At 34.6% G+C, this 26,747-nt stretch overlaps 1 protein-coding gene across 1 annotated transcript in view; it reads right to left on the bottom strand.

The window, feature by feature from the left end:
* The window catches only part of RP1 (RP1 axonemal microtubule associated), a 310,652-nt gene that overhangs the window by 24,693 nt on the left and 259,212 nt on the right, over positions 1-26,747 (bottom strand). The window contains 1 exon segment of the mRNA XM_036031115.1: positions 6,380-6,599. Coding sequence (XP_035887008.1) covers positions 6,380-6,599 — 220 coding nt within the window.

Below are 26,747 nucleotides of genomic sequence, written 5' to 3'. Positions count from 1 at the left end.
TATTCTTTCAGCTGTATTACTAATGTTGCAGACTTTTATTCTGGAGTACATTGTTGATATTTTTATTGGGAAGTAACTGATGGGACTTACCCTAGAAAGATATGCCATTGTGCAAATGTGTGTAGGTGGACACACACACACACACACACACACACACACTATGCCCTGAGTTGGGGGCAAACACATTAATACTCTACTGAAACTCATGGGACCTTAAATCTTAAGTTGGCCTTTCAGATTTAGCTCCCCAATTTAGAGAATGGTGGTACCAAAGCTTCTCTGGGCCAACCAGGTTCCCAAGTTCTCTCCAATTGGCAAATGACCTCGGGGCCCTGACCTCTCAGTGCTTTTTCCTCCATCCTGGGAGACAGACTCTCAAAACATTTCAAGTCCTAGCAACCTTGGGTGACATAAACAAATAATTCCTGAGTCTAAGGGCTAGAAGGTCATGAGCTTTGCACTCTTGTCCCCATCCTTGTCAAAGTGCACACAATAGTTTTTGTGAATGTAAGGCATTTTTTCCCTGATCAGAAAAAAGAGATGTAATTGTTTATGTTGGGGGGGGCACTTCCCTTGTACCATGCTTATGGCATGATATTCAAATGGTCCAAGGTAATACTCATTGACTTTGCCTTGCTGAGTCCTTATGTTGCACACCCTATGTGAGCCAGCTCCTGCATGTGAGCCAGCTCTACATGTGGGCTCCTGCCATGCTGCTCCACCTCAGGAGCATAAGCATCAATGCCAAAACCTGGGAAACTCTCCAGGCAGCACAGTTGAACTTCCCCAAAACAAACCCCTAAGCTGAACCTTTAATTTGATTTAATTAATGGACTGTTTCAGTGCTTTCCCTTAAGTCATCAAGAATTAAGCTTTCTCAGCACTCATTGCAGTGTGATCCTGTTGATACAAACTGCCCAAAGAAATCAGATCTCATAAGCAGATGGTGAATGGGATTCAGTGTTAAACATGTGCCGACACTTCAGTCTGCAGTGAAGACTTGTGGTCCAAGATTATATATGTTGGTGGTTTGGGGCTGAATCTTCATGTGCCTCTTTGTTGAAAATATTTATCTTACCTTTGAGCTGTAGAAAGAAGTGTCAAAATGGGGAGGGAATGTGAATTTCTTGGTATTTTATAGAAGGTCACCAGGAAGGCCTAGTGAGAAGGTCCCTTGGACCAGAGACATGACCAAAATAAAGGAGCAGGCCTCACAGAGGCTTGGGAGGCATAGGACAGCAGATAGAATGAAAGAGTAAAGGCCCAAGGTCTAAGGAGACAGTTTGCCTGGTGCCATCAGGTAGAGTTGAGGCTGGAATTAGGGGCAGGGTGAGCAGGCCTTTGTGGGAAGTTATAATGATTTGTCTTTTATTCTTAATAAGCTGGAAAACCTTTGAAGGGTTAAGTAAAGGAGTGACATAATCTGACTGGTATTTTCAGAGGATCACTCTGGCTATGGGATTGATGATAGCCTGTTGTAATGATGCCAGGGTGTTCCTGTGTTTGCCCTCCTATCATGATACCAGCTAAGTCCTTTGAAGAAAACAGGAGAGAAAAACAAGTCAAAAGGAAAATACAAAGGAATTAATTGTCTGTTGAGTGCCTTCTATGTGACAAATACTATATTCATATCCTTTCACACACTCCTGATGGAAAAGGAATGTTACTGGGTGACCATATTTCTGGTTTGCCTGGGACAGTCCCAATTAATATCTATTGTTCTCACATACATATTAACAGAGCCTTCCTTCTCTCTCAAAAAAATGTCCTAGTTTGGATGGTGAACTATATGGTGATCACTCTAATAATATGTATTATATACTCCATATTGGAAAACCAAGTGAGACTGAGAAAACCTGTGCAACTTTCCCTAATTCACAAAGCTAGTGATTAAAATCAAGATTTGAAGCCAGACTCTGCTTCTTTGAGCTTCAGCTGTTCCATCAATGAAAGGGTCCATGTTCTTCTGAAGCCCACATTTTCCACTTGAACATGGGTATTGAGGTAAAGGCTATAGCATTAAAAAAAAACCCTGCTTCTTTTGTTAAACTTAACTCAGCTATTATCATGCAAAACTTGCTGTAAATTGTCAGAAAGTGTTTCAGAAACCTATTTTATCACTACTTAAAGTCCAATGCAAATATTTTAAAGCAAATACATTTTTATTATTATGACACTTCCTTACTGTCACAGGTAGTTATTTTTTTATTCTAAAGTAAATCACTAAGAACACCTGTGCACTTGCCAAAACCTAGTATCAAACACTTCACTCACAGATGTGGCCCAAGACCTCACCTTGCATTATTATCTGTCTCTCCTGAAGAAAGCCTGGAGCCAGAACTTGAAAAGTAAACTCAGTTGGCATTCTTATCTGCTCTGGGGCATCCACACTGGTCATTAACCAAATATTCTTAAGTACAACCAACCATGGGGTGAGCAGCAGCTCCTGGTGCCTGTCCCCCCAAACACAGCAGGCAGTGAGCAATTTGGAGCTGGTGTGGATGCGCTAGGGTTGGCAGTGCTAGTGTCCAGGAGGAGATCACTCTGATCCCACTAGCAATCTAGCTCATCCCCCAAAGAGTGATGATTTATAGATAAGTAGTCTCAAAAACCCTTTTCTTTTGAAAACATTCCAGTTACCATTTGAAAAAAAGAGACATCACAAAGTTAATTGGCTAAGAGTGTAAGTGCCAACTACAGGGAAACTACTTTTTTTGTGCTACTAAATAAAAGAATAAACAAAACCCTCAAGTGTGTCACTAAACTCTATCTAGTCTTGGAAAGGCTAAGTGATAATAGCTTCATTAAAAAAAATAAGTTCCCCTACATCCTACATCACTCTTTGTGTCCTTCCCTGAGTTGCTTTAGAATGTTTTGATAGATGGAGAGACCATCCCAAAATAATGAAGGTCAACCTCTCCATACTCTTCCTTTCAAATCAGACCAGGAAAGTGTCAGTTCAATCACTTGATTCTGCTCTTCCTTTCCTTGATGTCATAGAAATAGTAAATGAACTTGTTGGGGGCACCGAAAATGACTTTTCAAAAGCAATACTAAGCAGGACTAGACTGCTTCTTGCTCACCAGTAGGTGTTAATTCTTGAACACTGATGTGTTATTATTATTTTTTATTTTCTTATTTTAATGATTTCCCCCTAAACAAGCAAATATGCAGTCTAGGAAAAGGACAGCTGGATTGATTCGTCAGAACTAGTATAAAATGAGAAGACTGGATCAGATTAGCTCTAGATATCATGTATTATATTATATTATTTTGTAGGAGAAATTACTGTAAGAAATGGTTGTTGTGTTTCAGCCTAGAAATTACCCCCTTAAAGAGAAGCTAATGGATAAAGTTTCATTAGCTAGGTTGGGGAAAAATGAACAGAAAGATGTAAAGGAGACATGCTGCACTTTTATTGCTGCTCATGTTAAATGAACCCCTAAAATCAATAGTTCATTTAGAGTACAATGAGTTTCTTCTGTATCTTGAATTTTTTTAAAACTTATACAACTGCTTTCCACATTTTTTGTAAATAAAAAATTGTGCATATAGCAAATAGGAGGCAATGGGAAAATACAAAATATTTGTGTGATTGAATTTAACTGAAGTTCATTTTAAAATAATGCAGCTTTTAAAAATACTGTAATTGAGAAATAACCAACATATCTGACCAGTAAGATTTCTTCTGTTTCTTATTGGCACCATGAATTTAAAATTTTTTTCTGTATGCCATTTAGAAAGAATGGATTCTGGATAGATGTTAGTAACTTGGTAAATAGCATAGGTAGATCTTAGAATTCTAGATTTATTTTTAACAGCCAGATATTAGCTTTATTTTTTCTCATATGTGCTCTGTAATTTCTAACATGCTGGTATCAGTTAAGAATGGTTCATGTAACAGAGCATGTAATTTACTGAGTCTTTATAAAAATTTTTATTCAATTTATTTAAACAGCAACAAAAAGATAGTTCCCCTAACCCCCACCACTTGCAACCACCAGTCTGTTCTCTGTATCCATGAGCTTATTTTTCATTTGTTTGATTTGTTCTTTTTAAGGTTCTACATATAGGGGAGATCATGTGGGATTTGTATTTCTCTGCATGGTTTATTACACAGCATAATTCCCTAAACATTCATCTATGTTATGCAGATGGCAAGATTTCATCCTTCTTTACAGTTGAATAATATTCCATTTTGTGCATATACCACAATTGCTTTATCCATTCATTTATTAACAGATACTTAGATGTATCTGTTAATATTTTGCCATCTTGGCTATTGTAAATAATGCTGCAATGAACATGGTAGTGCATATATCTTTTAAAATTAGTGCTTTCTTTTTCATTAGATAAACACCCAGAAGTGGAATTGCTGGATCACATGATAATTTTATTTTTACATTTTAAAGGATATTGCATACTGTTTTTCATATTGGTTGTACCAGCTACATGTTTACTAATAGTGATTCCCTTCTCTTTGCATCCTGACTTTTGGTTGTGGGGATTCAAAGTGTCAGTGAGCTCTGAAGTGAAGCCTTCAGAGGAAAACTGAAGAGAAGAAACTGATGAAAGAGCAAGAAGAGGGAAGATGATAGACTGAAGATGATAGCTGAAGCAATGAAAACTGAACAATGTTTAAGGAACAGAAGCTGTTTTCTGAATCATCCAGTTCTCACTATACTAGACAGCTAGTGCTGATAATATATATATACCTTCTCTTGTGTGGAATGGTTGAACATTCATGAATGGGTATTAAAGATATTGATAAGATGAACTGCCTAATGGAATATCGGGGCTCTGACCTAGAAAGAAGACAAGGATGAAGATGAAGAGTGATTTTTTCATGTAGAGTTAGCAACAGAAGTTAGGAAGAGGCTCAAAAAGGCAGTGATGAATCAAGCATTTAAGCTGACATGTTTGAGGAAAGATGACCAAGTCTAGAGGTAGTGATAGAAAAACAAATAACAAACAAAAACATGGAGGAAACAGGGAAGAACTAGGTTGATATTATGTGATAGAGATCAGAATTCGAACAATATTTAATAACAATGATGGTAATAGCTAGTATTTATTGCATGATTACTATGTACCAAATCGTGGAATAAAGTACTGTAACTGTATTACCCTAAAGACTAAGTACATCATCTTATGTACTCAAAACAACTCTGTGACATAGACATTACTTTCACCCTTATTTATAGATGAGTTACCTTTGGCTAAGGCAGGCTAAGTAGCTTGCTAAAGGTAACACAATTAAATATATCACCAAGCCAAGACTAAATCAGTATGTCTAGTTCCAGAACCTTTAGAAATCTCTGCCTCTTCAAATGAGAAATCAACAGTGGCAAATGCAGTAGAGAATCCTAGGACACAGAGAAAACACACACAAACATTTAATTTGGGACAAAATGGCTGGCACTATCCACTAAGCGAATATTTTCAACACAGCAGTGGAAGCAAAACACAAGGTGATTATCAGAGATACATGAAATGGTTAGAGGAAAAATTAAGACAGTGTGTCAGTTCACTTTTAGACAAAACAAACAAAAAAAATGAGTAAGGGAATTTAAATGCTCCTAAATTCATGATTGCTAATATTTGTTAACATAGTATAGGCAACAAGAAAGCCACATTTAAATGGCTAGCAAATCATTTACAAAAAGATGAATTGATAACATACATACATCCTTGTACATACATTTTCACCTTTGAACAGCCATACAACCATTAATCCTAAAGCCTAATGTTCTAAATGAGGAGCAGGAAAACTGACTTGTAAGCCAAATCTGCCAACACAGATTTTTGTATGGTCCAGAAGGTAAGAATGCTTTTTAAATTTTTTATGTTTTTTAAATCCTCAACCAAGAACATTTTTTTTTCATTGCTTTTCAGAGAGAGGAAGGGAGAAAGAGAGAAACATCAACCAGTTGCCTTCTCATACACCCCATTACCAGGGATCAAACCTGCAACAGGGGCATGCACCCAGACCAGAAATCAAACCCGTGGCCCTTAGGTTCATGGGACAACATTCCAACTAACAGCCACACTGGCCAGGGCACTTTTTGTTTTTCTTAATAGTTAAAAAATTAAAAGTGAATTATTATTCCTTGATAAATGAAAATGTACATGAAATTCCAGTTTCAGTGTCCACAAATAAAGTTTTTTTTTGGAATGCAACCACACTACTATTTATGTATTTTCTATAGAAGCTGTCTCACAACTGGGAACATTGAACATTTTCAAGAGACTTTATAGCTAACAAAGAATAGATATTTAGTATATGGCTCTTTCTAGAAAATGTTTCTATTCTCTGTTGTAAATCATCACAATTATTTTTATTTTTAATATAAGTCACAAGGAAAGTGAAATTAAATACCTGGCAAAGATGCTTTATTAGATCTCACAATGGGCATTTCTTTCCATCGATCACCATTGTTTTCATTCTCAGCTATCCAAGAATCAACAGTTAGAGAAAACAGCTCACATGTGTCTATGTTTTCAAGTCTGATTTCTTCCAGATACCACCTGGGATCATTTCCACTGTTGTCATGCCCAATACGTATTTTATAGATTTCACCAATACCTTTAAGATTAATCTGCAACACATAGGAGAAAAGGGAGATAAAATTCCCTACATCTCTGATTTGATTTGTCAAATTAAAAATTCATGATCTATTTTGAGCTCAATATCTACTTTTTCACCCTACATATTCCTTACTAATTACCCTTAAAACTTGTAACACCATGAAAAGTTGTTACTCAGGACAAAGCAGAAATCCATTGACCGTGGAGAAACTAATAGATTAAATCTGCCTAATTTTCACATCTTTTTTTCTAGCAATTCATTATTATTAACAGGTAAAATAAATGTTTTATTGTAGTTATAGATATACACTGTTTATTCAGTGTTTAGACCTAAAGAAGATACTCTAATTTTCTAGACTAGTGTCTGTAATATATTGAATTTGCCTATTAAAGTGGGGTCCTGAGGAAAAGAAACCATAAATGTGTATGTTTCTGGATTCAAACTAAGGCTAACCAAATAACCCTTAAATAGAGTGACTTTATATTGGGAAATCTGATTTTTATTCTATTTTTACTGAGAAATAATTGACATGTATCACTGTACAAGTTTAAAGTAACATGGCATGATGGTTTGATTTACAATAGTCCAGCTAACATCCATCTTCACATATAGAAGGAATAAAAAAAGAAAAAAAGAGAAATATTTTCTCTTTGTGATGAGAATGCTATAGTCATCATGTTGTACATTACATCCTCAGTACTTACTTACCTTATAACTAGAGCTTTGTATGCTATGACTACCTTCTACCAATTTTCTCTCTCCTCATCCTCCACTTCTGGCAACAACAAATTTGATCTCTTGCCTATTAGTTTGGTTTTTATTTTCAATTTTTTTGTTGTAGATTCCACATATAGGTAAGATCATACCCTATTTACATTTATCTGCCTTTTTTCACTCAACATAATGTCTTTAGGTTCTGTTTATGTTGTCACAAATGGTAAGATTTCCTCATTTTTTTCATGCCTGAATAATATTCTATTACACCACAATTTCTTTATCCTTTCTTCCATTTATGGGCAGTTAGGTTATTTCTATGTCTTGGCTATTATAAATGATTTTGCTACAAACATGGAGGTATAGATATCTTTTCAAGTTAGTGTTTACATTTCCTTTAGATATATAGCCAGAAGTAGAATTGCTAAGTGATATGGCTCATTTAGTCCTATATAGCCAATTTTGTTCATCTTGACTATTTGCCAGTATTTCCATGAATCCAGTTATTACTTAGGGTTCTATAAGTCTTCATTTACTTCAAATATATGACCTGCTTAGATATCTGTAATTTGGAGTAAGTCAGAGTCCTTTTCATAAACCTATCCAAAGACACATTTGTAAATGCATTCTAGTAAAACAGTGACTGTTTATAAATGACTGAATTTAAAGTGACATGGTTATAGACTTGATTATGATGTAATTGATAAAGAATTTTAGTTTTCTGTAAGATATAACATTCCAAGATGGCAATTTCTTGGTATATAATAATTACTATGAAATGACAAAAAACAGTAATACAAAGCCCATAGTTTTAGACTCAACACACAATTTCAGTATATATAAAGACCAAACACTATGCAAGGTTTTAAAATTCTGTACAGGACTTAGCAGAAGTGTGTGATGAACATTGAAAATAATTCATAAATTCCAATGTGTGGGCTACAAACACCTGGAATACCACTGTTTGATGTCCCCACAAGGAACCATCACTCTTGGCTTTGCCAGTGTCACTGACAGGACAGGACACCTCCTTCCCCTGATGCTACCCCTGAGAGTTTCCTGTTTGAATTTGATTCTGAATATTTGCAAGTTCCTCCTTGGGGGAGGTTAAATTTTTTAGAAAATCTATTTTGATAAAAATATATGTATACAAACAGAATAGTTTTTATTATTTTGTTTTGTAAAGTTTTCCATGTAATTTTGAGTACATAAATAGGCCCAATTAAGTCTAAAACTATTCTTTTGTAAGGAGAGAATAAATCCTTGAGGTATCCCAGGGGCCCAAAGGAATAACTTGAAGTCATTTCTCACTATTTAAAATTTAAATTTTGGAAAGATTGTCAACTATACTTAACCAAGACATTATAACATAAACCTTTTGTAAAACAACATATTTTGAGGGGGGGTAATAACCTTAAAAGGCATAGAAAAAAACTTTAAACTGGTTTTAATACCAAATATTTTTCCATAACATAGGATCCTGCTAATTTATATGAATATTTATTATATTTAGGCAAATAAACTATTTCACTCTAATTATGCCATCCAGAGGCAGGAAACCCACCACATATAATACACAGACAAACATTAATCATGTAAAAATCACACACATGCAGACTGAACACATAAAGGTCATACATAAAATTTTTGTAGAAAAAGCATAAGATTATTGATTTTATGGGACTAAACAAACTGAAGATAATTGTTATTCCTATGACTTTGTTCAAAATATTGCTAACTTTAAATATTTTTGTTTTCTAGCTATGAGTACTTTTTTCCTAGAACAATTTGTAAATTGTATGCTAATAAGAAATACTGAAACATTTATATTTTTCTCCCTACTTAACCCTCCAGAATTTGACAACTCTTAATGAGTGAGTACGATTTTCGTGGCAATATATTTGTTTCTGTGAACCCAATACAAATCTGCTCTCTTTATAATAGCAGATTTGTGTTTCCAATTGTGGTTTTACTAACCAAGTCTTATCAGAAATGTCATGATCAAAAGAGTCATGCCAGAACTCTGGATGTAATGAGAAAGCCTTAACAAGTAAGATTGACTTTTGAGGCAAATAAGAGCTCCTTAGAGTAGTGCCCTTCTACCTTGCTTGGTCACATGGTTCATAACAGTCTTTCCAGGTAAGGAACAAAGGTTACTTTCATGAAAGATGGCACAAAGAGCCTGGAGACACTTCAGGGACTTCAAGAATTTGAGGAATCCTTCCTAGAAACATACACTCTTCCAAAAATAAATCAGGACATATCAGAGAATCAGAATAGACAGATTACAAATAGTGAAATCAGAGCTCTAATCAAAGAGCTCCCAACAAACAAAAGACCTGAACCAGACGCTTCACAGGTGAATTTTATCAAACATTCTGAGAACTAACACCTCTACTTACCAAAATATCACATAAAATTCAAGAGAAAGGAAGGCTCCCAAACTCATTTTATGAGGCCAAAATCATCCTATTTCCAAAACCAGATAAAGACACTGTAAAAAGTTAAAATTTTAGGCCAATATCACTGATGCATCAATGTTAAAATACTCAACAATATATTAGCAAACCATATACAGCAATGCTTCAAAAAGATCATACACAATGGTCACCTGGGATCTACTCCAGGAATGCAAGGATGGCACAATATTGGCATATCAATGAATGTGATTCACCACATAAAAATGAAGGATAAAAACCACAGGATCATATCAATAGATGCAGAAAAAGCATTTGATAAAAACTCACAGCAAAGTGGGAATAGAGGGAACATACCTAAATCTAATAAAGGCCACTTATGACAAACCATCCTATGCTAGGATCATACTCAATGGGAAAAATCAACAAGTGTTCCCCTTAAGATCAGGAACAAGACAGGGATATCGGCTTTTACCTCTCACAGAATTGGTTGAGTGTGGTTGCAAAATAGAGGAAAAAGTGAAGGCTATGAAAAGGGAAACAATGGAAAATGTACGGGGAACCAATAGTGACAGGAAGGAAACCAGGACTCAAATCAACAGTTTGGAGCAGAAGGAAGAAATAAACATTCAACCAGAACAGAATGAAGAAACAGGAATTCAAAAACAAGAAGGAGAGGTTTAGGAACCTCTGGAACAACTTTAAATATTCTAACACCCAAATCATAGGGGTGCCAGAAGGAGAAGAGGAAGAGCAAGAAACCGAAAAATTTAAAAAAATAATGAAGGAGAACTTCCCCAATTTGGCAAAGGAAATAGACTTCCAGGATGTCCAGGAAGCCCAGAGAGTCCCAATGAAGTTGGATGCAAGGAAGCACACACCAAGGCATATCATAATTACATTGCCCAAGATTAAAGATAAGGATAGAATCTTAAAAGCAGCAAGAGAAAAGGAGACAGTTATCTACAAAAGATTTCCCATAAGGCTATCAGCTGATTTCTCAAAAGAAACCTTGCAGGCAAGAAGAAGCTGGAAAGAAGTGTTTGAGGTCATGAAAGGCAAGGATCTACAATCAAGTTTCCTCTATCCAGCAAAGCTATCATTTAGAATGGAAGGGCAGATAAAGTGCTTCCCAGATAAAGTCAAGGTAAAGGAGTTCATCATCACCAAGGCATTGTTATATGAAATGTTAAAGGGACTTATCTAAGAAAAGGAAGATCAAAAACATAAGCAGTAAAATGACAACAAACTCACAACTATCGACAACCAAACATAAAAGCAAAACCAAAAACAAACTAAGCAAAAAACTATAACAGGCACAGAATTACAGAAATGGAGATCACATGGAGGGTTATCAGTGGGGAAGGGGAGAGGAGAAAGGGAGGAAAAGGTATGGGGAATAAGTAGCATAAATGGTAGGTAGAAAATAAGGGGAAGTTAAGAACAGTATAGGAAAAGGGCAAGTGAAAGAACTTATATGTACAACCTACGGACATGAGCTAAGGGGGGCGTGGAATAAGGGTGGAAGGTGTTGTGCAGGATGGAGGGGAATAAGGGGGAAAATGGGACAACTGTAATAGCATAATCAATAAAATATACTTTAAAAAATCTTATCACCACCCCCCCAAAAAAATTCCATTTTAAAACAAGAGGTGGCATAAAAGGATGAGGGCAGTGCCATTTGCTATTTTGGCACCATGTATCTAGCAGGACTATGATGTTTTTTAACATGACTGCCATTTTACTTTTCTGAGCCCTATGTCTTCAGGACTGGAAATTACTAGAAAGCAAGAATAGAATATGACTAACTGCGCCCCACCCCAACCAGCTGCCAGCAAAAGATACCATTGGAGCAAACTGCAGCTTATGTGAAATTTCCTGTGTTGCGATGGCCCCCAACAGCCCAGGGGCCGGGCAACAGCAACATCCCAAACCTTTTATAATCCAATAAAAGTTTAAAGTCCCCACTTCTCAATGCTGGTATATTTCTCCACCCCATGATCCTTTTCTTCCTTGGAAAGTGAATAAAGTCTATACTCTCTAAAAAGAAAACCCCATATGGTAGCTCTATTTTTAATTTTTTTAAAGAATCTCCATACTCTTTCATAGCTGCTATACCGATTTATAATACCATCAAAAGTGCACAAAGGTTCCCTTTTCTCCACATCCTCACCAGCATTTGTTAGCTCCTGTCTTTTAATGTTAGCCCTTGCTGTGACACTGAAGTTGTAGCAGTGTGGGTAATGTGATTAACAAGCAATGCCACCTAATACCCCTTTTCACCTCAGCAGGTATAATTAGCTGACACAATAAATAGTCTCAAGTACAGGCATTCTTCAGAGTATTGCTGTTTCTGTTGAAGACAACCCAATAAGGCAAATATCACAATAAAGTCAGTCACAAAAATTTTTTGTTTTCCCAGAGCATATGAAAGTTTGTTTATACTATACTGTAGTCTATTAAATGTATAATACCATTATGTCTAAAAAATAATGCATGCACCTTAATTTGAAAAATACTTACTGCTAAGAAAATGCTAACCAGTGTCTGAGCCCTTAGTGAATCTTAGCTCACTGTTACTGACAGGAACCTTCAGTTTGTAAAAAAAAAATGCAGTATTTGCAAAGTGCAATTAAGCAAAGTGTAACAAAATGAGGTGTGTCTCTATCATTCACTATTCAGAATGAGCAATATTTATCCTTTGAAAATTCTTACAGAGGTCATATGGAAAAACTGATCAATTTATACTACATTAGTTTTCCATTTTGTCATGATAAATTATCAGAAACATCAATTTAAAACAAAACCCATTTATTGCCTCCCAATTCTGTGGGTCAGAAATCCAGGCATTTTGAGACTCATCTGGCTTCTCTGCTCAGGGCCTCACAGCTGAACACACCAACTGTGATCTGGGCTCTTCTCTGGAAGCTCCAAGGAAGACATTGCTATCAGGCTCCTTCAGGTTTTCAGCAGAATCTAGTTCCTTGTGTTTTTAGAAAATGAGGTACCTCTTCCTTAACATGTGGTCCCTTCATCTCCAAGACAACAAGGGCACACAGAATGCTTATCTTGCCTGGAATCTGGCTTTCCCTCCATACCAGCAGGGGCAAAGCGTTTCCCTTAAAGGGTTCATATGATTTAAATTATGCACACTTGAATCAATCAGGCAATATCCCTGTTTTAAGATACTTAAATTACATACTATATAATACTATAATTAGAGGCAATTTTATCTGTCTTCTGGTATTTTGTCTCCTCCAACCCAACTACTTTTCTTACAGATAGTAAACATTCACATCACCACAGAAGTTACTTTTTTAGAGTCTACACAGCCTGGCCACGTTTTGTAAACTAAAATATTTATATTAATAATATAGTATAATTTTGGTTGGTGTTTTGGTTGATAATTTTTCTGAATAAATTCTGTTCCCCAGACCAAATGCCCTTTGGCCAGTGTGTACAAACGATACCATAAAGTTGAGATAAATAGCTGTATTCCTATTACTTCTGGAAAAAGGTAGTTATAAAACATTACCACATAGAAAATGTTAATATTTGTGCTTAGTACTGGTAAGTAGCCTCCCACACTTCCCTTCAAAGTTGAAGATTGTGGGACATGTGATGGAAAAGAGTGGCTACACCCTAATGTGAGCCCTAGGGCAAAATTATAGGGTGGCAAAACCCAAGTTTTTGAAGTCAGATCAGGATTTCAAAGTTTCTCTGCCCTTGCTGGTGGTCTAAACTGCAGTAATTTTCTTTACATCTCTAAGCTGCTGTTTCCCCATGACAGCAATATAATAGTACAATCTTACGAAGTAGCATAGCATGCAGTAAGTATTGGGTTGGCCAAAAAGTTCATTTATTTTTTTCCCTAGTTTTTTACTATAATGGCCCTAGTAACACTTAATTGTCTTTAACTTTATTTGAAACAGGTTTGTTAGATTGCACTGTAACAGCTGTCATGTCAGCATGCATTAGAAAAAAAACATCTTTAATCCATTTTGAATTTATTATTGTGTGGTATAAGATGGTGGCCTAGTTTCATTTTTCTGCACATATCTGTCCAATTTTCCCAATGTAATTTATTGAATAAAATATCTTTAGTCCATTGTGTGTGCTTGCCTCCTCTGTCAAATATTATTTGACTAAAAAGATGTTAGTTGATTTCTAGGCTCTCTGTTCTGTTCCATTGATCTATGTGTCTATTTTTATGCCAGTACCATGCTATTTTGTTTACTATGGCCTTATAGTATAGTGTCATATTAGTATGATTCCTCCAACTTTGTTCTTCTTTCCCAGGATCACTGTTGCTATGCAGGGCCTTTTGTAATTCCTTACAAATTTTTGAAACATTTGTTCTAGTTCTGTGAAGTACATCATTGGAATCTTGGTGGAAATTGCATTGAACCTATAGATTGCTTTGGGTAGTATGGACGTGTTAATGATTTTAATTCTTCCCATACATAAACACAGTATCTGCTTCCATTTATTTGTATCTTCCTCAATGTCTGACTTCACTGTCTTGTAATTTTCTGTGTACAATTCTTTTACAACCTTAGTTAGGTCTACCCTTAGGTATTTTATTCTTTTTGAAGCAATTGTGAATAGGATTGTTTCCTTAATTTCTCATTCTGTTAGTTCATTATTGATATATAAAAATTCAACTGATTTCTGAATATTGAATTTGCATCAGGCTACTTTGCTGAATTCATTTATCAGTTCTAGTAGTTTCTTGATGGAATCATTGGGGTTCTCTATGTACAGTATCATGTCATCTGTGAATAAAGGCAATTTTACTACTTCCTTTCCAATTTGGATGTCTTTTATTTCTTCTTCCTGTATGATTGCTGTGGCTAGGACTTTCAGTACTATGTTGAATAAGAGAGGTGAAGCTGATATCCCTGTCTTGTTCCTGATCTTAAGGGGAACACTTGTTGATTTTTCCCATTGAGTATGATCCTAGCATAGGATGGTTTGTCATAAGTGGCCTTTATTAGATTTAGGTATGTTCCCTCTATTCCCACTTTGCTGTGAGTTTTTATCAAATGCTTTTTCTGCATCTATTGATATGATCCTGTGGTTTTTATCCTTCATTTTTATGTGGTGAATCACATTCATTGATATGCCAATATTGTGCCATCCTTGCATTCCTGGAGTAGATCCCAGGTGACCATTGTGTATGATCTTTTTGAAGCATTGCTGTATATGGTTTGCTAATATATTGTTGAGTATTTTAACATTGATGCATCAGTGATATTGGCCTAAAATTTTAACTTTTTACAGTGTCTTTATCTGGTTTTGGAAATAGGATGATTTTGGCCTCATAAAATGAGTTTGGGAGCCTTCCTTTCTCTTGAATTTTATGTGATATTTTGGTAAGTAGAGGTGTTAGTTCTCAGAATGTTTGATAAAATTCACCTGTGAAGCGTCTGGTTCAGGTCTTTTGTTTGTTGGGAGCTCTTTGATTAGAGCTCTGATTTCACTATTTGTAATCTGTCTATTCTGATTCTCTGATATTTCCTGATTTATTTTTGAAAGAGTGTATGTTTCTAGTAATTTATCCATTTCATCCAGGTTGAACCTGAAACCATAAAAATTGTAGAGGAAACCATAGACAGCAAAATCTTGGACATTGCTCATAGAAATTTTTTTATCAGATATATCTCCCCACGTAAGGTAAACCAAAGAAAAAATAAACAAATGAAACTACTTGTAACTAAAAAGTTTGTGCCTAGGAAAAGAAATCATCAACAAAATAAAATGACAGCCCATGGAATGAGAGAAAATATTTGCCAATACATTTGATAAGGGTTTAATATCCAAAGTATATAATGTACTTAGAAAACTCAACACCACAAAAAAAAAACACAACAAATACCCAATTAAAAAAGGGGAAAGAGGCCTAAAAAGGCATGTCTCAAAAAAGGACATACAGATGGACAATAGACATATGAAAATATGCTCAACATCATTAATCATCAGAGAAATGCAAATAAAAACCACAATGAGACACCATCTCACACTTGTCAGAATGGTTATCATCAACAAATCAAAAAACAGTAAGTGCTGATGAGGATGTGGAGAAAGGGCACTCTTGCACTGTTAGTGGGAATGCAGATTGGTGTATCCATTGTGGAAAGCAATATGGAGATACTTCAAAAAATTAAAAATGGATCTGCCTTTTGACAAAGCAATTCCACTTCTGGGAATATATCTGAAGGAACCTGAAGCCCTAATTCAAAATAACATAAGTGCCTTTAGTGTTATTTATAATCGCCAAGATATGGAAGCACCCAGGTGTCCATTAATAGATGATTGGATAAACAACTATGGGATATTTACACAATGAAATATTAGTCGGCCATAAAAAAGAAAATTTAACCTTTTGGGACACTATGGATAGAACTGGAGAACATTATGCTAAATGAAATAAGCCAATTAGAGAAAGACAAATGCCATATGATTTCACTCATATGTGGAATCTAATGAACAAACTGAACTAGCAACAAAAATTGGGACAGACATATAGATAGAGAGTGGGATGACAGCTGGTAGGGGGGTGGGACATTAGGGTATGGTGAGAATCAGCAAAAAGGAAAAAGGGCTCATGGACATGAATATCAGTGTGGTGATTGCTGGAGTGATGTGGGGCATAATGGGACTAAAGGGTAATGGACAAATATAATAAAGGTTAAATTAAAAAATAAAAACAACTCATCAAAATTGGTGAATTTTTGCTTAGCCACTTTAATATTAATGATGGAAGAAAATACGCAACATTTTTGGAATATTAAGCTACATTATCTTAAGACAGGTAAAAATGTCAATGAAATGCAAAAAAAGATTTGTGCAGTGTGTGGAGAAGATGCTGTGACTGATCAAATGTGTCAAAAGTGGTTTATGAAATTTCATGCTGGAGATTTCTTACAGGATGATGCTCTATGGTTGGGTAGACCAACTGAAGTTGGTAGTGACCAAATCAAGTCATTAATTGAGAACAATCAATTTTATACCATGTGGGAGATAGCTGAAATACTCAAAATATCCAAATATAAAGTTATCAGTGAAAATTAAAAATGTGTCTTTTATTTTATGAAAAAAATATGAACCTTTTGGCCAACCCAATATTAGTGGCTCTTGTTATACCTACCAGATAGGGTTGTGTACTAATTACAAAATGCCTGGATGTATCTTATTCAACCTATGACTAATCTAAAGATAGGGTACAGCACTCACTAAGGAAATTAAAGCTAGTATTTGGCCATCATAAGTGAAACTGAAATTAAAATTTATAAACACTATTTCTAACTCTGCTGGTAAAAATAGATATTTGTAAACAATAACTAAATGGACTCATGGTACATAGAGTAAATCATTACTACTACACCATTCATGCATGGGTTTGCCAATTAAAATCATAACCAAAATGACTGTATCTTAGTCTAGTTAGTGCTATAGATTGCTCCCAATTACTTCTAATGTATTAGTCTAACTAATTTGGAGCCTTTAGTTCTTGTTTAATATAGTCACCTTCAATAACCTCAGCTTTAATCAAATGCAACATGCTAAAAAAATTATTCTTGCAAATAACTGTTTTTAAGGTTTTTTTGCATTTAACTCTTACATTCAAAAATGCAAAACATGGATAAACAGTAATCCCAAATCATAAAATGCTGGTTTTTCATCATACAGGTGGACTACAGCATTTCTCAATTATTCCTTAGAAAGAGAATAATACTCAGAGTAGTATATAATCACAGATTAAAATAAAATTATTTTCAACCTGAAGATCAAAGGAACACATGGATTTAGAGGTATAGTATTAGAAAGAGAAAGGCAAACAAAATGTGGAAATATAGTCCATTGTCATTGCTCTAATGTCACATATTGAAAATTATAAAAATGTCAGTAAGCACCCCTTACACAACCAGAACATGAAGATTAAAAAAGATATTGTCTGAGAATGTCTCATTTGGGCACTTAAAATTATTAATAAAAAAAATTAAGATTAAGTCTACAACTGAATTTAAGAAAGTGAATAAAGCGATTTGTATATCCACATATTTTGATAATTCTACTTATTATACATATCATTTTATGTCACTCCAAGAGTAATTTAAATATGTACTAAGTAAATTTAATCACTTGAACTTTTAACAAATTTTTATTACATACAAACACTGCTCTAAGCAAGCCTATAAACAAGGGAAAAACAGAGCTCTTACAATTCAATATGTGAAGACAGATGTGGGAATCACTAATTCAACACATTCAAAGTGAAAAATAAGCAAAACTAAAGAACATGAAAAGTATAATGAGATAATTTAGTATAAGTAGGACAGGCAGTGAGGAAGCTGGACTTGGAGGAATAATCAGCATATCCATGAAGGAGGGAAGACAGCATCTTCATGATTCAGATAGCATGAACAAAAACAAGAAGAGGAAATGTGCTTCTTGAATCTGAGTCCATTGTTTCTGAAATTTTAAAATTCTAAATTTTATTTTCTCTGAACAGAATCTAGTATACTTTTAAGTATAGAGAGGTACTTAGCAATAAAGATGCTGCTACCAAGAAATGGATGTGGAGCAACTACTTGAAGGTGGGGTGTCTAGAATAACACATGAGAGCACAGGTTTTGGAGCAGAGGGATTTACTGCCAATTCAGGCACTGGGATATTGAGCAAGTTATATCTTCACTCTAAATTTTGGTTGCTTCATTTACAAAATGGGATAATTAGGAATCACTTCATAGGTGATTTTAAGGATAAGGGACACATTAATTAGCAAAAATTGGACAAATAAGCATATACAGGTATACCTCAGAGATATTGTAGGTTTGGTTTCAAATTATTGCAATAAAGTATCACAATAAAATGAGTCACAATCTTTTTGCTGGTGGAGAGTTTTACCTTCAACTTGTAACAAACACTCTCTGTGAGGCACAATAAAGCAAAACACAATAAAACCAGGTGTACCTATTAATAAATAGTGGTGGCATTAGTAATTGTATTATTACTAAAAGGGGATCAAAAGGAAATAGGTGATGAATACAATGGGAGAAGGCAACTAAATACCATTTACTTTATTCCTACAGATTTTTTTTTAATGCCTTTGACCTTCAAGCACTGAACTAGGTGTTAAGATGGGAGGAGGAGTTAAACCAAGGGAGATCAGACAACCCATGAAGTCTCAGGATAGATACCAGGGTAGAGAGGTATGGAGAGGCTTCTAAAGAATAAACAGAAGGACTTGTACTATATTTTGTGTTCAGACCACAATGATCCTTTTCTTGGAGCTCACTAGATTGAAATAGTTGGGAAAAATCAAGTAGTTATTTGAGGATTGTTCAAGAGAGAATTTTCACAAGAAAGGACATTTTAATTTCTTAGGAAAATGAAAACATTCATGCAAACATAGTTGAAAAATGAGTGAAGAATATACATTCACTTTTCAAATTCCACAATAAAATGCATATCCTATATTTTCAAAGGTGGAGGTTTTTTACACTAAAAGTTGCATAGCATATTAGAGAATATTCAAATACAGAACTGTAATGAAATAACCTGTATTTTTTTATGAAAACAACATGGCTAGTGGATCTGTGAATATTCATTCAAAATGTTTATGAGAAAAATATGTTCTCTTCAGGTGCCTACTTTTAGATGTAGCTCTTAATCCAGACATTTTTGCACATGTAATTACTACCCAGCTGGATTGTTTGTGTAAATCTTCAGTATTTCCTCATAAATAGTAAATGTTATTTTTTAACTTAAATTCTATATTAGAAGCAAATTTCATGTTGTACAAAGTCTATTCTCTGTTTAGAAATGCTTTTATAGTTTGTAAAATCACAATGAAACACAAATGATCTTTGTGATCACTGATATCTCATCCAGGGCATTTCATCTTAACCCAACATCTCATTTTATACAGGATAGTTTATTTTATGTAGTTCTTGCCCTTAAAAAAAGAGTATTATGACTAAAAAGCACAGGAAGGAAACTGGAAGTATAGACTGGACACTGGAGTTCTAATATATTAGAAATACTGAAAATTATCAAGGTAAATTTTAAGAGGAAGTGACACCACCAAAAAGAAAACAGACACAAGTATAGATAATTTTTTATATAGTGCAACACAAAAATCAAAATAAGATGTTTTTTCCTACACATGTCCTGGATAAATATTATTGATATTAATCAGTCCCAATATACAAGAAGTAAGACACTCCATAATTTTTCATAGGTTATTTTTAGTTAGCACTTTTCCAGGGAACCTGCCCTCTGGCCTATTCTATATAAAAACCATGCCATTACTCACAAAAGGACTGGAAAAGAAACCTTTCCCAAGAAAGGTTTAATGTGTAAATGATACTTAGATCTTTTTTAAAAGGAGTACTTTTATGTCTTAGAATGTTCAGACTTCCTTCTGAAACTAGATATGTGTTCCTGAATTGAAGAATGCCTTTTTTTTTTTTTATTTTGGTGCCAGTTGCAAGCTAAGTTCAAAAGGCTTTTTTTGTACCAATCTTAAAAGACTTGAACCTAGTCATCTCAGCTTCTAATAGGTTTTCCTTCTGCTCAAAAAATGTGTTTTCTCATTCTCCAGTCCCTGACTCTGACCTTAACTTTCAGAGTGAGAGTATGTCACACACCTGATTACTCAGAATTGTCTCTACAGACTTGATAGCTACTAGCTCTAAATGAATTCTGGGTACAATACACACCATAGCATCACTTTCTTGAGAAAACTTAATAAACTTCAGTCTTTAGTCTTTCTTGGTTGCTGACTTAACTATTTTCCTTGCTGGACTCTTAACTCTTTGAGGACGTGGGCTCTGTCTTCTTTTCTGTATACTTAGTGTTTACACAGCATTTGTCATATAATAGATGAATACATTTGTTGAAAAATAATTCAATTGCTGATTTCTTCTTTTTCATTTTCATGTTTTCTTCATTCTCTTTGCTTTCTATAAAAACATTGGTAGATAATGATTTTGATGACAATTTGAAAAATATAATAATCTGTGACAGCACATTCCTGGTAGATGTCTGAGCCTCTGTAACTAGGAAAATTTTTGTCATACTTTGACCCACTTTTGCTTTTAAAAAATAATTAAATAATAATTTATAACCCAATTAATGCTGTAAAAATGAATTTAAAAGGGGTTTTTACCTTATTATGCTGTCTATATTTTTGATGGTGAATTAATTTTGGGGGGAAACAAATCCTGATATCTTTATAAAAGAGTTGTGTGGTTAATGTTAAAGTCAATGACCCACAGCATATATCTTTGATTTATTCCAACATACCAGAAATAATTTGTATGGATTTTCTGAGAAATCTTGATACATCTTGAAGAAATATAAACAGATTGTGATCAGGTCTGTATTTAAGCTATAGTTTCATTAATGGTAGCCTACATTAATCTAATGCTACAGTAATAACAATAATAAATCTGCATGAAGTATAAAGAACTATGTGACAACACTAGAAAATAAGCAAAGCAGGCAGATAAAGAGGAAATATGATCTCAAAATAATAGGTAAAAAAGATCTTATTCTTGAAAATGGGCAAAATCCATACTGCATGGCTTTTGCCCCTAAGGGCATTCCCAATACTACAAGGCACAGAAAGGGTAGAATTGAAGCACAAAGTTACTGTATAATCTGTTGAAAAGGAGCCAATTTAATCTGGGGCTGACAATGTAGCTGGAAATTGGGGTGGGATATCCTAGAGTGGAGGACACAAAAATAAGTGAACACTAAAATATGCATATAAGTGCCAGCCAGATCCTAGACCAACCACTGCACTATATGGATGCATAGTAAGATTTCAAGGCACTTGGAGACATAATAGCCAGAAAGCTGTTAGAAGAGAGCAGCAATTTCATCTGCTGCTTATCACAGGTAATACACTTTATAGTTTGAGTCCCACAAAGTTATTAAGAGCATGGTAAATACCTGGCATGTTACATACTTCTCTATTTATTGAATCTCCAGAAGTATCAGGCATTGGAAATGAAGATTACATCTTTTTTTCCCTCAAGACTAATGATATGACTACTGGTAAATATACCTGCTGTAAACTAGGCATAAAAAACAAACCTCCACAAGTTCAAGGTGACCCATCAGTAATTTAACAAAACACAACATTTTTCAGAGGTATATAACAGAATCCAAAGTAACTAAACTATTATTTATAAGATCTAGTATATAATAAAATACTAGTAAACATTATGAAGAAATTAGAATGTGTGGCTTATAGGCAACAGAAAAATCAGTTAATAAAAATAGACTCACAAACAATTTACAATGACTTTAAAAGGGCTATAATAAACATGGCAGATAATATACAGGAAAATATGAATAAAATGGATCAAGAGATGGGAATTTTCAGGAGACACCTGGAAATTGGAAAAGAATGGAATTCCTAGGTCTAGAAAGTATAATAACTGAAATAAAAATTCATTGAATGGGAGTACTAACAGATTCAATACAGAATAATAAAGGATCAGTACACTGAAAGACAGATTAATAGAAATTATCCATACTGAAGTACACAATAGAAAAAATGAATAAAAATATTTAACAGAGCCTCAGTGACCTGTGACATATTATCAGGTAAATTAATAGATATGTAATTGAAGTCCTAGAAGAAAAAGAGAGAGAGAGAATGGGCAAGAAAAATATTTAAAGAAATGCTTATCAAATTTTTCTAAGCTTGATAAAAAATGGCAACCCTTAGGTTCAGAAATCATCATGAATCCCAACTGAAATCTATATAAAAACATTAATTCATTGACAAATAATAGTCCTACTGAATAAAAGAAAATAAAAATTCTTAAAAGCAGCCAAAGAAAAAAAAGATTATATATAACTGAATAAAAACAAGAGTGATGGCTAACTTGTCTTTAGAAATAACACAAACTGGAATACAATGGAACAAATGTCTATAAAGTGCTAAATAAAATGAAAAGCAGTGAACCTATTTTTTTATTTATCAAAATAATTATTCAAATATGAAGGCAAATGCATACTTTTATTCAAACAAAACCCAAGAAAATTCATACCAGCCACTTGCACTACAAGAAATGCAAAGAAGAGCTCTTCAGAATTCAGGGTAATAATATCAGATTTACAGTAAGATAGGAAGAGAATGAAAATAGTGAATGTGTGAGACTATATAAAATATATTTTTATTTTATTAAATATGCAAAGAAGTTGACTATTTAGAGTAAATATAATAATGTTTGATAAGACTATATGTAGAAATAAAATATGTGAAAATAATTGCAAAAAGGATGGAGTGGAGTAGGTGGAACAGTACTTTTTAAAGTTTATTATCTTAATATGATATGTTAAGAATGCATATTGTGGCCTGGCTGGTGTAGCTCAGTGGATTGAGCGCGGGCTGGGAAACAAAGTGTCCCAGGTTCGATTCCCAGCCAGGGTACATTCCTGGGTTGCAGGCTATAACCCCCAGCAACCGCACATTGGTGTCTCTCTCTCTCTCTCTATCTCCCTCCCTTCCCTCCCTAAAAATAAATAAATAAATAAAATCTTTAAAAAAAATTAAAAAAAAGAATGCATATTGTAATGCATACATAAACCAGTAAAAAAAATAGAGAGACAATAAGCACAGGTAAAAAGCAATAAATAAATAAATAAGAAAAAGCTGGAATTTAATAGTAAAAAAAATCACTTAATCTCAAAGAGGGTAGAAGAGGAACAAGTATTTTTGCAAATCATATATCTGACAAGACTGTAGTATCTAGAATACATAAAGAACTGTTAAAACAATAGAGTTCAGTCACTGTAGAACATGATTTGGCAGTTCCTCATGAATTATAAAGACTATTTAGAGATCTTATTTCTTAGGAGACAATTTTGTCTGCATAATTCTCTCCTCTAGGCATCTGGCTAATTTACCATTTTTGGAGCACACATGAACCTCCTCTTTACTTGGTTATTGGGTGGCCACCGGGCAGAGGCTGTCCTTCCTTCCTCACCTTACTGTAATGCTTACTTCTTCCTGGACTACTTGAATTACTCACAATACTCTGTACTTTTTCCTTCTTTCCCTCACAGATGGAAATAAATACATTTTTGTAATTTTAAACAGATACATAATTAAAATAAGAAACAATCCCACCAACAGAAATTGAGAATAGACTGACAGTGACCTGAGGGGAGAGGGGAGGGAATTTCAGGGGAAAAAGGGAAGGGTTTTCAGGAACAAATATAAAAGACACAAGGACAATAACAAGGGGTGGGGTGGAAACAGGAGGAAGGTGGGGAGGGCTTGAATGGGGGGGGTAAAAGGTAGAAAACTGTACTTGAACAACAATTAAAATTTTTAAAAAGATAAAAAAGATAACATAAGGAACAAAACACATATATTCATGGTATATATAAAATAAATGTATAGTTCTTAATTTTAATACATTTGTATGTATAGAAGATACAAAAAATTTGCAAAATGTGGAAGACATAAAATTTACTCATCATTTAAATTAAATTGTTAATGATTCACTGTTTTAATTTTATTCTTTTATATTCCAGGCAATAAGACTATGCTGTGCTGATGGACATAATTATACAAAATCATGGTGGATACATTGAAAGTTAACATTCCTGCAATCAAATATGCTGCCCTTTGGGTAAATTTCATCACAATTTGCAGATTGTTTACATCCTTTATAGAAGTTAATCTATTAAAATTTCAAAATGGTATAGAGCTTTACAGGAATCCCATTTATTAAAATTAACATATAATTAAACATGCTGATATATACCCTTCTTTGTAATACAACTACATTTTCTATATTTTCTATTCACTCTTCTCTTTCGGATATAATTACTAATTCATAGCTTTTCACAGTTTGCACCTGTTTCAATGAACAATTATGATTATTATCACTATTATGAAGATGGTACTTCCAGCTTAGCCAATGAAAGTCCCTTTATCTTCACTCTTCAGTCTGTGAGCACTGCCCTTGACATTTTTGAATGACATTGATTCTAGATAACAGAAGGATACTTTGGACCAATTTTGTTTTCTTTTCCTGCTGGAAGACATGGAATTAATGTATCCTGGTATTTTTTAGTGGTTTCTATTACCTGAGACAGAATATGGGCACCAGGAGGTACAATGTTGTGGGTGAGTGGAAATGCAGAGGCTGTCAGGACAATTAGTAGTAGCAGATAAGAAAACCCATTCCAGTTAACCCCCTCATCTTGATTTTTCTTCCCAGAATATTCTTTCTTCATGGGTCTTCTTGTGGACTCCTGAGGACCATGGCTGCTTCTTCTTTGGCTCAGACATAAATCTCCTACCTGTGTTCTGGGCCCCACAGTGGTGCATGTCACCTTTCCCATATGCTGCTCCACACCTGTCCCACTCCTTCTCTGTCATGTGTGGTGTGATAAGAACTGATGGCCCCTGAAATCTCTCTACCCCAACTCCAGTGCTTCACTTCCCATATTGCACTCCATCACAACCACTTCTTCCTACTTGTGGCTGCATGGTGTCTGAGATTGCAGTTCATGTTTCCTTCTAGGACCCTGACAAATGTCTTCTCTCAGATGTCCTGCATCACAGCTTCATTGTTACTCTTAGTTTTTCATGTTGAAATTTCTAACTGTTACTGAATCTTAATGTGTTGTGAGATGGATGCTATTGTGAACAAAAAGTCTCGGTCTAAATAAATTTCATGGATTTTTATAAAAAACATTTCTTGGAATTGATAGAAGTGAGAGGATGGAAAATCTCCTGTCAGAACAGGCCATTATTAGCATAAGGCATATTTCAGCTACAGTTTGCACTTTTGCAAATATACTGCTTATTGAATCCATCTCACAGTTAAGGATACTGAGCTAAAGTAACTGGTCCAGGTTTGCATAGGAAGCATGCAAATTAAGAATGCAGACCTCCAAGGAATATTTGGTTCACAATTGTCAGTGACGTTTAGTCAGGTGGCTCAGTTGGGTGGAGCAGGAGTCCCCAACCCTTGGGCCAGACCTGTGCTGGTTGGAGGCCTGAGCACTGCATGCTGTCCCCTCCTCCCCTGTTGGAGCATTGTCCAGATAAGCCAAGGCTGTGGTTTGATCTCCAGTCAGGGCACATGCAAGAAGCAAAAAATGAATGCATAAATAAGTGGAATAACAGATTGATGTCCATCTGTCTCTCTCTCTAAAAGACAAATAAAAATTAAAAAAATTTAAAAACTATCAGTCAGTTCTTTCCTGACCATGGTAGCTTAAAATGATCTTACTATGAAAAAATGATCTAAACAATTTTTGTTAGCATACTGCATTTTTACAGTGTTAAAAATGACTGAGAGTTTTATTTGTATTTTTTCTTATTTTATAGAAAAACTCTGTGAGCATTTAGGTTGGTCAAGCTTTATGACAGAAAATACAACTCCATAAGGAATGGTCACAATTCCTGATTATGAAATGGCTTTTCTGAAAGTAAAATGAAATAGGTCATATATTATTACTTTCCCTGTAAGTGTAATTTTATATTACTTTGACCTAAGTCTAATAAATTAAGAGTGCATATTACCTTTAGAAAAATTATTTTATGTTGCTATGAATATCCATAGAATTAACAGATGAAATAATGAGGTGATCTAGTGTCATGGAGTAAAAAATCTATATGTATATATATATATGAGGAAATTATTTAGAAAATTAACTGTAACATAATTCCCTCTGTATTAGCCATAGTTTTATTTTGCACATACACAAACACATATATTTCACTTTCTCAGAGCCACCAACATGCTCTGTGCAGTTTTTAAGTACTTTATTTACTCTCATTTCCCACCACTCTCTGCCATGCAAATTTTTTTCATTGTTGATTCATTCCTTACAGTTCCCAATGGCTTTGGACCTTCCCCATCAATATCATCCCTCCTACCAATCTCCTAGCCCACAGTGTGTGCCCAGGCCTCTTCTCCACCTTTCTAAGCCTTAGGAAAAGTCCCAGACTAATCTTATGTCTTTCAAAGCATCCTCAA

The sequence above is a fragment of the Phyllostomus discolor genome, chromosome 7 (genome assembly GCF_004126475.2).
Source record: "Phyllostomus discolor isolate MPI-MPIP mPhyDis1 chromosome 7, mPhyDis1.pri.v3, whole genome shotgun sequence".
Lineage (NCBI taxonomy): Eukaryota > Metazoa > Chordata > Mammalia > Chiroptera > Phyllostomidae > Phyllostomus > Phyllostomus discolor.
The sequence above is the reverse complement of the archived record's forward strand: the minus strand, read 5'-3'. Positions and strand labels throughout refer to the sequence as shown.